General features: G+C 37.4%; 1 protein-coding gene across 1 annotated transcript; it reads left to right on the forward strand.

Annotated features, from left to right (window-relative positions):
* Positions 1 to 15,411: 15,411 nt before the first annotated feature.
* LOC138938988 (golgin subfamily A member 6-like protein 2) lies at positions 15,412 to 17,221 on the forward strand. The gene is made up of 3 exons (XM_070306413.1): positions 15,412 to 16,241; positions 16,472 to 17,023; positions 17,095 to 17,221. Exons 1-3 carry the CDS (start codon positions 15,412 to 15,414, stop codon positions 17,219 to 17,221), a joined length of 1,509 nt encoding a protein of 502 aa, XP_070162514.1.
* Positions 17,222 to 17,748: the final 527 nt, after the last annotated feature.

Below are 17,748 nucleotides of genomic sequence, written 5' to 3' on the forward strand. Positions count from 1 at the left end.
TATCTTATCATTTATTTTTATTTTAGCAGGTAACAATAACAGATATTAATTTGGAAACCACACACAGATCCAGCGTGCACCGAATGTTAAAAAGGAATCTATTACAAAGCACGAGAATCTTTTAAGCGATAGTTCAATATTATAGTCTCCGCTAATAGAATCTTGTGATCTGTAATGGAATGATCAACGCTTATTCATCAACTTGCAATATCTGTTGAAGCAATAATGAAGTTCATCAGCGATACTTGGATTGTGCAACTACATTATGAAATAATAATGTAAATATTGTGTGTTTTCTATTAAATTGAAAAAAGGATTAAATTTTGGTAATAACAATTATATAGGTAAGATTATTATACAAAGGAAAATGTTTAAATTCGTATGTATTAATATCATATCTTATCATTTATTTTGATTTTAGCAGGTAACTATAATGGATATTAATTTGCAAACCACACACAGATCCAGCGTGCACCGAATGTTAAAAAGGAATCCATTACAAAGCATGAAAATCTTTTAAGCGAGAGTTCAATATTATGATCTCCGCTAATAGAATCCTGTGACCTGTAGTGGAGTGATCAACACTCATTTATATTGATAATTGAAATAATAAGAACTTTGTATTAGTGATAGTATTAGAAGATTGAAATTACATTTGTATATTGCTTATATATTTGATCTTTTTTATTTATAGTGAAATTTGTACATTGGAAATAATAAATTTGTCTATGGAGTGAATACTATTGAGATAATTTTGTAACTACATTATGAAAAAGTATGTTTAAGTTTTGTATGTTTTTACTTATTGAATTTAAAAGAAGAGACTAAATTGAATTTAAGGAAAAACAAAATCATGATGATTATAATTGCATACATAAGTATGATTCCTTTACAAAGAAGAAAATCTTAATGTCTTGCTGTCTATTAATATTATATATGTTTATTTTGATTTCAACAGGCAACAGTAATAAATGAATATTAATTGGCAAAGCACGCACAGATCTAGCGTATGTCAAATACCAAGAAGAAATCCATTACAAAGCACGAGAATTTTTCGAACGGGACTTTAATATTATAGTCTCCGCTAATAGAATCTTGTTACATGTAGTGGAATGCTAATTCATTAATTGTCACTAATAGTTGAAATTATAATAACTTTGTATTGTTGATGTATTAGAATATTGAAATGACATTTGTATATTGATTTTCAGTTATTGAATAAATCATGGAAGACAGTGCTTTAACATATCACACTTTTATAAAGAGCATGTTGTTTTTATATATTATTATATGTACTATATATGTGTATCTTTCTTTCATATATGTATATTATTGCACATGAATAAGTAATCCATTACAGTGATTCATCACTGAAAATGAGAAAGATCTATTACTTCTTGGACTATTGCTAGGAATATCATTAAACTGCATTTTTATCTTATTTCGAAGTGTTTAAATACACAATACTTACTGAAATTGTGATGTATCTAATTGAAGCTCAAAGAAGAATTTATCTCAGATGAAAATTACAATTAATTTAACTTTATTTTTAACTGATGTTTTCTTATTTCCTGATTACATTACGTTGTGTCTGTTACGTGTGCAATGACACCGACCGGAAAAAAAGATTTGGAGAATTTACAGTCAAGTTTGACTCTTTAAAAATAAAAAATTAATTATTACGTTGTGTCATTACGAGAGGTTAGGAAATCTGTCATAATAACTATGTCCAAGGCAAAGATACAAAATGGTATAATAAAATTATTAATTATTATTTATGGACAGCACGTACCATATAAAAAGTAGAAATATGTTTATAATTATAAGCTTTTTCATCTTCTTTTTCTAATTATAAGCGATTACAGCAAATCTGACAGCAAGAAGTCACAGTTGTAACAGCCTTTTCTTAAATATATCAACAGTCAGAATGTATGAATATTCAGATGCGATACGCTTGATCTAAATGTGCGTAAAAGAAATGTGCGCAAAGGAAATGTGCGCGAAAGAACTGTGCGCAAAAGAAATGTGCGCGAAAGAAATGTGCGCAAAAGAAATGTGCGCAAAAGAAATGTGCGCAAAAGAACTGTGCGTGAAAGAAACGTGCGCGAAAGAAATGTGCGCGAAAGAAATGTGCGCGAAAGAACTGTGCGCAAAAGAAATGTGCGCGAAAGAAATGTGCGCAAAAGAACTGTGCGCGAAAGAAACGTGCGCGAAAGAAATGTGCGCGAAAGAAATGTGCGCGAAAGAACTGTGTGTAAACGAACTGTGTGTAAACGAACAGTAACAAATGTTTATTTACCAAATGAAATTAATAATAAATGGCAAAAAATTTCAAAATTATACATGCATACATGCGTGTGTATGTATTCTAAATTATACAAAAATATGTGTTGTGTCCAAAAGCAACGTGTCCAATTGAACGATGCGCAAATAAAATGTGTCTAAACGAACCGTGCGCAATTGAAATGTGTCCAATTGAACGGTGCGCAACTTTATGTGTCTAATATCACAGTGTGCGATTGCAACGTGTCCAATTGTACTGTGCGAAAGTAAAGGCTTCTCGATAGATGTGACGTTCGGAAAAGCAGAGCTCTCATTGAATATCGCCCATCGCTCATCGCGTCCAGTATGCGAGTACTACATTGCACAATGCTAGGCGATAGCGATAGCGATAGGCGATATCCAATAAGAGCACTGCTTTTTCGAAAAAGCAGTGTTCTCAGTGGATATCGCCTATCGCTATTGCTATCGCCTGTTGATCTTGTATTTTATACTTAATAGTAGAGAGAAGGACGTTAAAAGAAACAGGTATTAACAGTTATATGATTTAAAAAAACTTTTATTCTCGACCTTTTATGTTCGCGGTATGCGCTCGCACACTGAACATGAATTATATTCGGTAATCCGGAATCTAAAAGTCAGAGAGCGGATACAGAATTTTTCTAGGGAGTTCGAGACGGTTTTGTAACATGACGTCAGTTGTGCACGCGTACTCGCCCTTGCAGACTAGACGCGATGAGCGATGGGCGATATCCAATGAGAGCTCTGGTTTTTCGAAAAAATAAAGCTCTCATTGGATATCGCCCATCGGTCATCGCTCATCGCGTTCAGTGTGCGAGGGCCATATAGCGAAAGATTTAAGACTGCGAGAACTAATTAATCAACACTCTTACTGTTTAAGTACTGTATAAGATCTTACTCTGTATAAGATTTTAAACCTAGAATATTACGAAGTTTATAGAAATGCTCACAGCCGTAAATAAATCTGCTTTTTGGTTTTCAGTAAGTACATACTCAACTAAGATTTCTTGACTAATAACTTTTTCTCTCATATAATTGTTTGGAAGTTGGCCTCGCCGAGATCGCCCGAATCTAACAAGAAACGTTCAGAGATGAGCGAGAAGCTGTGTGTAGCGCGAATCCGTAGATTCGCTGGAGGAAAGGGTTGAGATGATAAACTCATATACTTTAATGAAAGTTTTATTCAAATACACTGGGAGGGAGCGTATTCCGCGATAACGATCGGAAATCTTCGTATATGTCTGTTTCGTTATTGCCTTTTCCGCGATTCGGAAATCTTGAAGAACTTCTTGCTAGAGGTTCTTGAGAGGTAGGAAATTTTGCACGTGGCCGCCGGAGATTTTAAGCGCGAGGCAAAGGACATTCGCGGTACAATTAACTCGATCGTCGGCTCTCGCATTCCCCACTTTTACACGATCACAATATCTTAGCACTAACTGAGTAAAACAGTGCTCGGAATTGGATGCCCTTTTCGGACCAATATCTGTGGCGCCGTCTACGGTTTCCCCACTACCCTTCGAAGCTCGACAGCCGAGCTTCTAATGCGTTTTTTTAAAAGTGATTTTTCCAATATTTCTATTTCATTATCCTATTCCTATTTCATTATCTTTATTATCTTTTAGTGGAATAGGCCTACTAGGGAAATCATTTTAAAAAAACGCATCGATAATAGTATCTCATGGGTAATGTGGAAAGCTATTATCAAAATTGTGATTGTTATATATATATATATTACTGTCTCTAAAATATATTATTATAACATATAATATACAATATATGTGCGTAATAGATTACGTATATAATATATTAATAATAGAAATTTATAAAAATTATCTAGCAAGGCAAAGTTAAATGACGAATTGACAGAAGGTACGATCTCAGCATATTTTTTATATAGGGACGCTCCTGAGACATAGCGTTGCACGCGCGATCAGCGGCTCGACCGTCGAGCCTCGAACAGTAGTGGGGGAACCGAAGGCGGCATCTCAGATATCAGCCCGAAAAGAGCATCTAATTCCGAACACTGGAGTAAAGAATACAGTATGAGATATAACTGAATTGACCGCCGCGAGAACATGAACGCGACGGATGCAAAACAATTCGGAACGATTTTGAGATGAGTAAGCCACTGTAACTCCGACACGAGTCAGAATAGAGAAATAAAATTGATCGAGATCGATGAACGTCGACCGGCTCGAATCGTCGTTACAGGCAGACTAAATTGACCAACTGCGGAAGCTCGCGCTTAGCCGATGAAAATAACAAGGGGTTTTTAGCATCGAACATTCTAGAACCAGGTGTTTGTGACGGTTTTTCACTATAAGAATAACGCGATCACGCACCGAGCGGGTGACCGCGACGCTATTTGTTCTCGCTCGTGTTTTGATTCTCGAGATAATCGTTTGAATATAACGGTGTCGTTCGCCGTTAAAATTTATACATAAACGTTAATGTTTCAATTTTGTTTTTATAAAATGATACCTTACTTCATTATGTTTGGTTCTTTTATGAAACTCGGGATTTTGCGCAAGTCGTATTGCACTTTGGTTATCGATATATAGTACTGTTGCTTCATTACAATAGAAACCTACGTCGTTAGACAATTTTTGTAGCTAAATACCTTCTCTCGGCAACTGTTGCTGCTAGATATTCTGACTCCGTAGTGCTAAGAGTGACTAGTTTTTGGCGCTTACTCGACCACCAGTAATAGACCGACGCGTTTCGATATCTCCTGCATAATCGGCGTCACAAAAACTGATAAGTTCAGTTTCGTTTTTGCAGGATTTATAAAAAATATCCGAGATCTTTCGCACTGACTAAATGTGAGAAGATCCGCTTTACAGCTTTCCAGTGAGCTAGTGTGTGTATCCAAAAACTTTGAGACCGAGTTAACCGGGAATGTGATGTCCGGGCGCAACACTACTGCTAGAAACATAAGTGATCCGACTGCTTTGCGATACGGTACATTTATTTTATTTTTCTCGACAGAATTCGCTGAATACAAAACTGCGTACGGATCCGCAGGGACACTCATTGGTTTACCATCGCTCGTTTTAAACTTATCAAGAATTTGTTTTACATAGTCATTTTGGTCTATAAACATAGTCTTATTTAATCTGTTTCGCTCGATTTGTAGTCCTATAAACTTTGTCGCGTCTCCGACCGTTATTTCGAATGATTCCTTTGGGAAAAATAACAATTTCTCGAGCATACTTGATGGCTTTGAGGCAATAAGCCCGTCATCACAAACAAAGCCAGATATATATCCGTGCTCTCGATGCAAGACCTTAAAAATACACTGATCAGCATTGGACTGACAAGGAGATGGCAAGAACTGCGAAATACAAAATTGAATGAGCCGTATGATGCGATAAGAATTCAATCATTAACTCATTATTTATTATGTTCTCCGAAATTTAACAATATGATTCAATTTGCTTGGTACATGTCAAAGTTGGCAAATAAACGTGATATTTTTTACAATATTAATCAATTATGTTATCCTGTATATATTCATAATATAAAATGTTTGTGTAAAACGAATTATAGTTTTATAAAATGTTTGTGGTGTACGAACCATTTGTGTATCCAATGTTTTTACATTAATTTTCACCTACAACATTACAGCAATGTTCTAATTTTATAATAAATAAAAATAAATAAATAAGTATAAATAAATGCATAAAAATTCTTGTTATTTCTTATTAAATGTAACGAATATTGCAAATTATTAGTATTTTGCCACAAAGAATAACAACAATTAATTAAAAATGATAAATGATAATAGTCGTCACTAAAAAAAAAAGTTGGCACTGTGAGGTCTCGAACTCTCTGCCACAGATGGAAAAATAATATGTGCGCGCCTTAGGCTACATAGTCATCGCGCTTCACACTTTATCGAAGCTATCCATAGTACTTACCGTACAGCTGGCCGAGTACCCAACTTTACATGCAAATTTCTCGAAAACTAAGGCCCATGCACTCAAACCCATTTACATCTTTATACCCTCGACCTCCCCTTTTGAATGAACTATAGCTCATTCAATTTTGTATTTCGCAGTTCTTGCCATCTCTGCTTGTGAGTGAGATCAAATTTTTATCATGAAAGCACTGAATTTATAATTCTCTTATCTTTGTTCCTGTTTTAGTCCATACAATGACTTGCTTAAGCGGTACTCAACACTAGTCACTTTCACGAATCTTTTCTTTTCTGATGATTAGACCTTCTGGAATCTTCATGAATATTTTTTTGTCCAGCTGACAGTACAGAAACGCCGTACAAACGTCAAATTGAGTTAGCTTGAGATTTTCTTGAATGACTCGAGCTAAAACAACTTGAATATGTCGTATCTTACGACTGGGGCGAAAGTTTCATCGTAGTTGATGCCCTGCCGCTGAAGAAATCCTCTAACACACAAGCTCGTCCTCTGATGATCCGTGCAGCACTCTGAAGATTTTTGAGTCTATGAGTTTAATTCCGTCCTTTTTCTTTACTAATGTTCATGTTTTGTTTTTGTTATGAGTGTAACTCTTTTTCGATAGGTACAATTCCATTTTGCATCATCTGGCCCATTTACTGCCTCGTTAAATGTCTCCGACGTTTTATATTCAACAAAATCCACATCATACCTTTGTGATGCTCTCAGGGACGCACGATTTTGGAGTTGACGTTGTTCGACAGCCGGTGTATGTTGCACATCTCGTTCTTCTTCTCTTCTTTTCTGAACTGCTTCGATGTCTTCAAAGTTGACCTCTTCGTCGTCATCAATGATGACTTCAATGATTTCATCAACATTTCGCTCAGCCTTTGATAGGACTAATACTCTTCCATCCGGAATTTTTTCACTTGTATCCTCTCCACTCAGCTTCTCGTAAAACATTATATCTCTTGAAACGGGCACACGTTTAGACACCGGATTATAGAGTCGATAGTTAGACGATTTTCCTTGATATCATATCTATATCATCTTTTTTGTTTTATCATCAAGTTTCTTTCTGAATTGTTTCGGCACATGAGTGTAAGCAATAGATCCGAATATCATAACATGTTTCAGATCTTTCGGTTCACATCTCGTACGATGTTTTAACATTTCTTCCATTTGAGTGTATAGTGCAATTCAGCACGTACACCGCTATGCTCACAGTCTCCACCCACAAATTTTTCGGTAGATTTTTCGTTTGCAGCATCGTACGAACACACTCGACGATTGTTCTGTTTGCTTTCTTTGCTTTTCCGTTCTGCTCTAGAGTATATAGTGCCATATTCTCCATAATAATGCCATGTTCTTCAAGATATTTGTTTATCATCGCATTTTTGTATTTCCTGCCATTGAACGTACTATTTTAATTTTTTGTCCGAACTTATTTGCTCTCATACTCTCGTACAGTTTAAATTTTTGCAAAACATCGTCTTTGTATTTTATAAAGTATACGTAGCAAAACCCTTGTAACGATATCGTTACCATCGGCCTCGCGGACCAACCAGCCGCCCGCATTCCGAGGCTCGGCGCCTATGATCGGATACCATCCCGATCGGACACAGTCCCCATCGCGAAGCTAGGTCTACCTAGCAATTATTGTGTGCATGGGAAAATGCATGCGTGGACACAGTCAGTTTTGCTCCCCCCCCCTTCTACGGGGCTTCACTATCAAAAAACTAGACACATAGATTTGCGTTGAACCTCGCTTCGCGTGGAAAGTTGTAAACCTATGGGGAACCTTACTTCGCATTAAAAAGTATATGTGTGGAGACAATATGTTCCGTCCCTCTACAGGGGAGGGCTCTTCTTCCGGCAGATATAACCTAACTCAAACTTATAGATTTCTAATATACTGTGTCCGATCAGTTTTGTGTCCAATCGGAACAGTGTCTAATCGGGTCTATGTCCGATCGAGCCTGTGTCCAATCGGGACTGTGTCCGATCGAGTCTATATTCGATTGGTAATATGCGCAATCGGGACGATCCCTTTTTCTCTGCATTTAAAGCACTCAATGTTTTTCTTTGAATGTCTGTTTTTCGAGACTCCTGTCGATTGCGATTTGTTTTTTGCGCCACCACTTTTGACTACGGCTAACGCTTCCATCGCGTCACTTTCGCCTACGAGTCTTGCTTCCTTGCGAATGAGCCTTTTGCTAAATTTTCTAACGTCTGCCTATGCTCTTCCACATTGTCCCACACAGTTTGAAGCGCACTGTATTTCGCTGCCAGACTCCCAAGAATCTTTGCCATGATCGTGGTGTTCGTCATTGGTTCGCCGACATCTCTTAACACTGCTGCTCCATATTTTTCACCCGCACCACGTATTTAATAATTGAATCCTCCGCTGGCATCTTATATTCATGAAACTTTTGTGTTAACAATAGTTTATTCGATGAGGATTTTTGCTCGTGTACCCGATACAGAGCATCCCACATTTCTTTAGCCGTTTCAGAGATTCGAGCAGCGATATTTCGACCGACATTGAGATGAGCATCGTAACTTTAGCATTGTCTTTTTGCCACGTGGTAATAGCCGCCCACTACGGATCCACCGGCACCTCTCTTGAGCCATCGACGATATCACTCACTCCCGCAGTGATAAATACCGCTTTTAGCTGAAATTTCCAACTTAGAAAATTCATGCCGTCGAATTTTTGTACGTGTCGCACTGTTACTTCCTCCGGCATATTTCCCACGATTCTAAATTTCGATCGAGACTTATAAACCATTGGTACACGTTTTTAAGATGGTCGCCACGCGATCGACCTTTTCGAAAGTTTCAAACCGCACCGTTCAGTTTATTTTCACTTTCGCTATTTTCCGCACAACCTGAATGACTGGACACATAACCTGTTGATTCTTGTATTTTATATTTAATAGCAGAGAGCAGGATGTTAAAGCAAACAGGTATTAACAGTTATATAATTTTAAAAAACATTTATTTTCGACTTTTTATGTTTGCGGCATGCGCTCGCAGATTGAGAGTGAATTATATTCGGTAATCCGGAACCTGAATACCAAAGAGGGTACAGAATTTTTCTAGGGAGTTCAAGACAGTTCTGTAACATGGCGTCGGTTATGCACGCATATGGCGGGAGATTTAAGAGTGCAAAAACTAATTAATCAACATCGCCTAACATTGTATTAGGTTGAGTAAAAAGTCATTGCGTATTTTTGCAACAGATGGCATTAGTTCAGTTTTGGCAGTACTAGAGTCATTCACACATATGTTTGTCATATATCGTTTAACAGCTGACGGTTGAACTGACGGTTTAAGCTTCATTCTAAAAAAAAAATTGAGCGATTTGGTTGAGTTTTGGAGATTTTACAACAAGTTGAAAATGGAAAACCAAACTGTGCATTTTCGCCATATTTTACTGTTTTACTTCCGTAAAAGGAAGAACGCGCGTCAAGCTTGTGAAAAATTGCGTAAAGTTTACGGTGACGATGCTCTACAAGAACGTCAGTGTCAAAATTGGTTCAAGAAATTCCGCGCTGGTGATTTTGATCTCAAAGATGCTCCTCGGTCAGGAAGGCCCACCGAGGTTGATGACGACAAAATAAAGGCATTGATCAAGTCAAACCCACATTACACGACACGAGAGATTGCAGAAACATTGAAGATCAGTCAAAAAGTGTTCACGTCCACCTAAAGAAGCTGGGATACGTAAGCAAGCTCGATATTTGGATTCCTCATGAACTCAAAGAAGTTCATTTGACGGCGCGTATAAATATCTGCGATATGCTCATGAAACGTGAAGAAAACGATTCTTTTTTTAAACGAATGATAACTGGTGATGAGAAGTGGATGGTTTACAACAATGTGGAACGCAAACGGTCTTGGTCCCGACGTGATGATTCGCCTCAAACGACTTCAAAAGCAGAACTTCATCAGAGGAAGGTTATGCTCTCAGTGTGGTGGGATTGGAAGGGTATGGTGTTTTTTGAGCTCCTATCAAGGAACCGAACAATCAATTCGGATGTGTACTGTCGGCAATTGGACAGTTTGAACGAATCTGTCATCCAGAAATGTCCGGAGTTCGTCAATCGTAAAGGAGTTGTGTTCCATCACGACAACGCGAGACCACATACATCTTTGGCGACTCGTCAAAAATTATTGGAGCTTGGATGGGATGTATTGCCCCACCCAGCATACTCGCCTGACCTTGCACCGTCAGACTTCCACTTGTTTTGCTCTCTTCAAAACTCCTTGGAATAACGTTAAATTCAGATGAGGCGGTAAATTAGCACCCAGTTTTTCGCCAATAAAGACAGGTCCTTCTACGAACGGGGAATTATGAAGCTGACCGAAAGATGGCAAAAGGTCATCGAACGGAAAATATATCATTGATTGATCTTTGTGCTTTATATAAATAAATGACTTTGAAAAACATACAAAAAATACGCAATAACTTTTTACTCAACCCAATACAATAGGCTTTACCGTTCAAACGCTGTGTGAAATTCTGATGCTACCATATTGATCGTGTGTACCAAAAACACAACCTTGCAAAATAAGGTCATATGTATAATAGAGAAAATATTAAAAATAAGAATAAATTAATATCATATATAAATATTAAATATCAGGAAGAACAATTTGGAATTGTTTTACTTATTCAAACAAGAGAACGGAATGAATTAACGCATAATGAATTAAAAGTTAGAAATAATTAACTCATTCTATTTCCTTGTTTGAAGTAAAATAATTCCAAATTGCTTTTTCTAATATTTATTATTTATTCCTATTCTCAAGGGTCGACAGGAACGACGGGCGAACTCTAAATTGATATTGGAGACTTCACGCGGTGATAATGTGAAACTCCAGTTTCAGAGTCATCAACACTGAAAAATAAATTCTCAGTTTTTATATAGTAGATATGTCCGTACACACACACACACACACACACACACACACACACACACACGCACGCACACGCGCACGCACACACGCACACGATTGCATTGCTCGCGTGGACGTACCGTGGAAAGGATAAATCGAAAAAATTGAACGATCACGCTATCCTTGTTCCTCTAACGTATCGCTTTACAGCCGAGATACGGCCTGAAAATGCTTTCTGGCCTTTGGTGGCAGAAAGCAGTAATGCAACAAGACTAACGGGTGCCCATTTTTTTAAGAAGTTATGCATATAGCATCGAAAGATTGCAGAAACATCGCATAGACCTTGCATTGTATTATTGCATAGAAGTTGCGAAATGTTTCTGCAATATTACTGCAAGCCTGCGGCAATGTTGAAATGTCTGCTCTTAGAAATATTATAATGTAAAATAACAGTAATGTTAATAAATGTCTGCCTTTAGAAATATTACTATGTAAGATTACAGTAATATTATTAGATGCAATGTATTTGTAATATTGAAATGCGTTGCTACATATATGCAGAAAGCTTCAAATTTAATAGATAAATTTTGAGAATATATAAAGACATTCAAGAGAAATAAAAAAAAAAGGTAGTGAATTTACACAATTACGAGTTTCTTCTCATCTTTCTTGAATATCTTTATATGTATATTCTCAAAGTTTATCTATTTAAATTTGAAGTATCCTGCATATTAAAAAATTATTATCAACTTTTTAACTTTATATAGGAATGGAAACTATTAAACAATTTTCTGTTATTTAATTAAAATTCTTATTTTATAAATAATTTACAAGTTTAAGAAATTGATAATGATTAAATAATTTAATTCGTAAAAGTTAAAATTTTATTTATATAGATATTAGATTCTATTTTACATCTTAAGTAAACAATAAACGAATAATTTTAACGTTCTCGACATTTATTTGTCCGATTTCTGAACAATCAATTCAATATCTGAATTTCCTGTGTTAGGATCGCATCGGATAGATTAAAATGATAAAAATAGTTATCTCTTTAATCTTACTAGCCGCTCTTTGCAAGCTTTGTATAATCATCATAACTAAAATTTAAATGCGGAATAGATAATGCAACGCGCGCCGCGTACCGGTGAACAAACTAACTAGCGATTACCGAGAATTGTTTTTTGTGATGGTTCTGGAATGTTGCTGTAACACACACACACATTCTCATGAAATATTATAATTACATATTCCAATAATGTCTCAACAATATTACAACTTGCAACATTGTAACATTATTGCAATGTAATTGCTATATTCTGTGCTGTATGGGTTTGTTGTGCCTCTCCGGGTACAACGAGAATTTGGGGATGGTCAACGGGTTCGGCACATTCTCTCTTTTTCTCTCTCCCTTTCTCTCTTTCTCTCTCTAGTTCTTTCGTGAGAGAGACGTGTTAAACGTGCTCCTGTTAAGAAGGAAGATTTCAGTAGGAAATAGTTGTTTCGTTAAGCCGAAATTTGTACCAAGGGTGCAAATAAGGACGGAGTATCGGTAGGAGTGAGGGTGTGAGACAGTAGTAATTAATAGAGTGGAATAATAGAGAGTGAAATAATTAAGTGAAAATAGTTTATTCTGCTGATTCAGCAGAAGTCCCGGTGACTACGCCCTGGCAACGTATACGGTGGTGATGAGTAAAAGCTGTAACCGAGGAAGTCGATAAAGAAGATTAATAATGAGTACTGAATCTAGATCAGCAGGGAGCTGCTTTATATGTAGGCAATGTAGAAAGGAGATAAAAACGCAGCTGATTAAATGCCTTCCGTGTGATATGAGATTCCACCCGAGTTGTCACAAATTGCATAAGGTATACAATGCGGATAAGGAAAGTGTTAATTGTCCTGGAAGATTTGAAATATTTACTATAAAAGATATTAGTGGAGGTGAAACTAGTGCGGGGATGACGGAAGATACCCAACAAGGAGGATCTAGCATGGAGAAGAAGTTAGATTGGTTGGTGGATAAAATCAATTTGATTGAACATATAGTTAAAGAGGAAACAGCGAATTTGAGACAGGAGATAGAAGAAATGAAAAAGATGTTAGGAGATTTTAAAAAAACCACGACGAAGGAAATGCAAAAAATAGTGAATGCAAGTGGGGAAAGAGGAGAAATAAAGAAGAGCTATAGTGAAGTTATGAAAGGAAGTCCAACAGAATCAGTATTAGTCATTAAACCAAAAGATGAAGAAGAGAACAAATCAAGTGAAGATACTAAAAAAGACGTTAAAAAAATTGATGTTTCAAAATTAGGAGTAGGAATTACAAAAATGAAAAAAGTAAAAGGAGGAGCAATTGTGGTTGGATGTGAAAATAAGGTACAAGCGGACAAACTGAAAGACGAAGTTGTGAAGGACTTGGGACAAAAATATGATGTACAAGCACCAAAAAAGAGGAAACCGAAAGTGAAAATATTTAATATTGATAATGAAGATTGTGAGGATGAACGGATCTTCTGGGAAAAAGTTGAAGAGCAAAACGGAATACAAAAAAACACCATTGACGGGAAGATTATACGGAAAGTGACAAAAGCAAACTTTAAAAAGACAGTGGTAATAGCAGAAGTGAATATAGCAACAAGAGAGAAGCTTTTGCAAATGGAAAAACTAAAAATAGGATGGAACATATGTAAAGTGATAGACTACATAGGGATTATAAGGTGTTATAAGTGTTGCGGTTTTTATCATTTTGCGAAGGACTGTACAAAAAAAGAAGTGTGTGGAAATTGTGCAGATCAGCATGCGACCAAAAATTGTAAAAGTAATTTAATGAAATGTGTAAATTGTGAAGATAAAGTTAAGAACTTTAAAATTAAGAATTTAAAGTCAAATCATTCGGCTTATGATAGTAGTTGTCCATGTTTAAAAAAAGAAATAGAAAAGCAGCAAGAAAAAATACAATATGATGACATATAGCAATTATCATATGTAAATAAGAGTAGAAGTAAAATAATCTGTTTGAATGCGCAAGGATTTTTAAAGCATAAAGATGAAATAGAAAATGAATTGATAATAAAGTATAAACCTAATGTAATAGGATTTACGGAAACGCATATAACAAAGCAGATAGAGGAACATGAGTTACATATTAATGGATATGTATGTGTGCGATGTGATTCAGAGTCGAGTAGAACAGGCGGAGTGTTGTTATATGTTAAGGAAGGCATAAGATTTGATGTCATTGTGATTGATAGGTGTGAAGGAAATTGGTGGACAGTAATAGTAAAAATTAAAGATAGCAAATATAAAGGTATAATCATGATAGCTTATCATTCACCTAACAGTAAAGATAGTAAGTTTATAAATTTCTTGGAAGAAACAGGTATAAATGTAATGCAGAATGATGATGTTATAATAATGGGTGATTTTAATATAGATATGAGTGTAAATAATTATATTAGAAATAAATTAGCTAGAGTAATGAATTCTCTAGGATTAATACAACTGGTGAAGGAAGCAACAAGAATTGTACAGCATTCAGAAACATTAATTGATTTGGTCTTTAGCAACGTAAAAATGGCAGTTGAGATATGGCATGAACCCAAGATAACGGATCATTCTGCAATAGTAGTATATTGGAACTTAGATAAGCAAATAGATGAAAACAAAGTGATTATATATAGAGACTATAAGGACTTCCGTTTCCGGTACGTAGAGTGTGACACGTGTGTATGTGGAAGGTGCTGTTTGACGGTGGTTGAGAGGAGAATTAGAGGGGCGACGAGAGAGAAGGGTTGAGTGAGAGCGAGTGGAGGTGAAAGAGCGAGTGAGGGAGTGAAGGGAGGACTGGGTGTGAGAAGGGGAGGGGATAAAAGGGCATTTACGAGCCGGCGGTTAGAGGCGAGTGGGCACGGAGTATAGGATAGGTAGAGCGATAGACGCGACGGAGCGCTAGGGAAACAGCGCGCGATAGGGGAAAGTGGGGGTAGCGCTAAGGAGCGGCAGAGCACGGAGCAAAGAGAGTAGATAGAGGGGAAACAAAGACAGTAAAATAGAGAAGAGAAGGAGAGTATAAGTAGAGAAAAGGAAACAAAACAAGAAGCTGGAAAAGGGAAATAAGGATAGATAAGCAGGGGAGAATGGAGAAAGGTGGGATAAAACAATCGAAAGAGAGAAAAGGAAGTGTAGGAGATATATCAGAGTTTTTGAAGAAGAAGAGAGAGAGAGAGGATAAGAACGGAGAGGAGTCTATTTTTAGATCAAGTAAAATCATAGTAAGATCACCAAAAGCAATGGGGGAGAGAAAGGAGGAGGATAGAGAGGGATGGGAGAGGCAATTGAGGGAGGAATTAAGAAAGGACATAATAACAGGGGTAAAATTGCTAGGAGAAGAGATAAGAGAGGATTTAAGAGAGATCAAAGATAGTTTAGTGGGACAAGGAGAAGGGATAAAAAAGGAATTGGAAAAGATAAGGGAGGAATTTAGAGAGAGGGAGAGGGAATGGGAGGAAGAGAGAAGGGAAATGAGAGGAAGGATAGAAAATCTGGAAAAGAAATTAGAAAAATGGATAAAGGAAGGGAAAGGAAGAGTAGGCGAGGAGGGCAAGGAGGGAGCAGGGGTAGTAGGAGAAGGGGAATTAGAAACAAAAATAAAGGTAATAGAAAGAAAATTAGAGCGGAAGGAACGAGAGGATAGAAAGAGAAATATAGTAATTAGGAGAGTAGAAGTGGAAAAAGGAGACGTAAGAGGAGGAGTAGAAAAGATCTTGGAGATACTAGGAGTAAATATAAAAATAGAGAGTGTGAAAAGAGTTGGAATAACGACGGAAGGAGAGAGAGGAATGGCGGTGGTGACGTTAGGGAGCATGGAACAGAAAAGACAAGTTATGGAGAATAAGAAAAAGTTGAGGGGAAGAGAGGAAAGGATAGAAGATGATTTAACATGGGAGGAAAGAAAGGTTAGATGGAGGCTCAGGGAGATAGCCAGGAAAGAGGAAGGAGAAGGAAGGAGGGTACGGATAGGTAATGGGGGATTGCAAATAGATGGCAAATGGTGGAAATGGAATGAGGAAGAGGAAGTATTGAAAAGTGAAAGAGGGGAACTGAAGGGGGAGAGAGTAGGGTATAGGAGAGAGAGACAGGGGGAATAAGGGGGAAGGTAGTTGAGAGGGGACTAGTAATAGAGACAGGGGAGAGGGAGGGGAGGACAAGTGGGAGAGTAATAAGGGGAGGGAATGAGAGGAGAGGGGAAACAGAGAGACGTGGGGGGGGCGGTAAGGAGAAAGAGATATGGAAGATAGCTTTCTGGAATGTAGCAGGTTTAAAAAACAAAGATAAGGGATTTTGGGATAGGATTGGAGAGTGGGATGTCATAGTACTCATGGAGACATGGGTGGACGAGAAAGGATGGAGGGGAGTAAAAAACAAGTTACAGAAGGGTTTTAAATGGGGGGTGCAATACGCGAGTAGAAAGAATAAAAAAGGAAGAGCAATGGGAGGAATGATAATGGGGATAAGAAGGGAAAGGGAAATGGAGATAGGAGAAATTGAAACGACGGAGGAAGGGATGATGACGGGGACATTGAAAAGAGGAGGAGAGGAATGGAGAATAGTGGGAGTATATGTGAACGAGGACTTAGAGAGGAAGATAGAGGGTTTAAAGAAGTGGATGGAAGAGAGAGAGGAGGAAGGAAGGAGAATAATAATAGGAGGTGACTTTAATGCCAGAACTGGAGAAATGGGAGGAAGGGTAAATTTGGGGGAGGAAGAGGAAATTGGAAAGAATAGGAACTCCAAAGATAAGAAGAGTAATAGGGAAGGGAGGAGATTGGTGGAGATGCTAGAGGAAACTGGATGGAGTATAGTAAATGGGAATATAAAAGGAGATGAAAAAGGAGAATACACGTATACCGGGGGGAGGGGAAACACGGTAATAGATTATGTATTAGGAAATGAAGGGATATGGGAAAAAATAGAAAGATTAGAGATAGGAGAGGACATAGACTCGGATCACCACCCGGTGATTTGCTGGATAAAAGGGGAAGACAGTTGGAAGAAGAAAAGGAAAGGGAGGCAGAAAGGCAGGAGAGGGGTTTGGAATGAGGAGGGGAGAGAGAAATTTAGGAGGGAAATAGGAGAAATAAATATAGGAGGGGAAGAAGGAGAGACGGAAGAGGAGATAGAGAAAATGAATGAAAGGATAAAGAAGGCCTTGGAAGAGAGCGAGAAGGGGGAAGGAAAGGAAGAGAAAAGAAAGGGGGGGTGGTGGGATAAGGAGTGTATAGAGAAAAAGAAGGAAGTAAGGCGGAAGTTGAGGAAATGGAGGAGAGGAGAAGAAGAGAGAGGAAGGTATAGAGAGGAAAAGAGAGAATACAAGGAGATGTGTGAAAGGAAAAAGAAAGAGGAGGGAGAAAGATTAATAAGGGAAGCAGGAGAGGCGAGAACGGAAAGTAAAGTATGGGAGATAGTTAATAGGGAGAGGAGGAAAAGGAAAGGAGTAGAGGAAGGGATACAGATGAAGGAATGGAAGGAGTATTTTATGGGGTTATTAGGAGGAGTAGAAGAAAGAGTTCGGAGAGGAAGAGGGGGAAGGAATAGAAGAGAGATGGAAAGGGAAATAGAGTGGGAAG

This window comes from Polyergus mexicanus, unplaced genomic scaffold (genome assembly GCF_030449975.1).
Source record: "Polyergus mexicanus isolate NDT 795.1 unplaced genomic scaffold, iyPolMexi1.0 SCAF_13, whole genome shotgun sequence".
Classification (NCBI taxonomy): domain Eukaryota; kingdom Metazoa; phylum Arthropoda; class Insecta; order Hymenoptera; family Formicidae; genus Polyergus; species Polyergus mexicanus.

Bases quoted from the DNA above. Each gene is read 5' to 3' on its own strand.
- LOC138938988 (XM_070306413.1), top strand. From the start codon at position 15,412: ATGGGGGAGAGAAAGGAGGAGGATAGAGAGGGATGGGAGAGGCAATTG. The intron at 16,242-16,471 runs GTATAGGAGAGA...ATTTTGGGATAG, and splicing joins CTGAAGGGGGAGAGAGTAGG to GATTGGAGAGTGGGATGTCA. The intron at 17,024-17,094 runs GTATACCGGGGG...GGGAAAAAATAG, and splicing joins GATGAAAAAGGAGAATACAC to AAAGATTAGAGATAGGAGAG.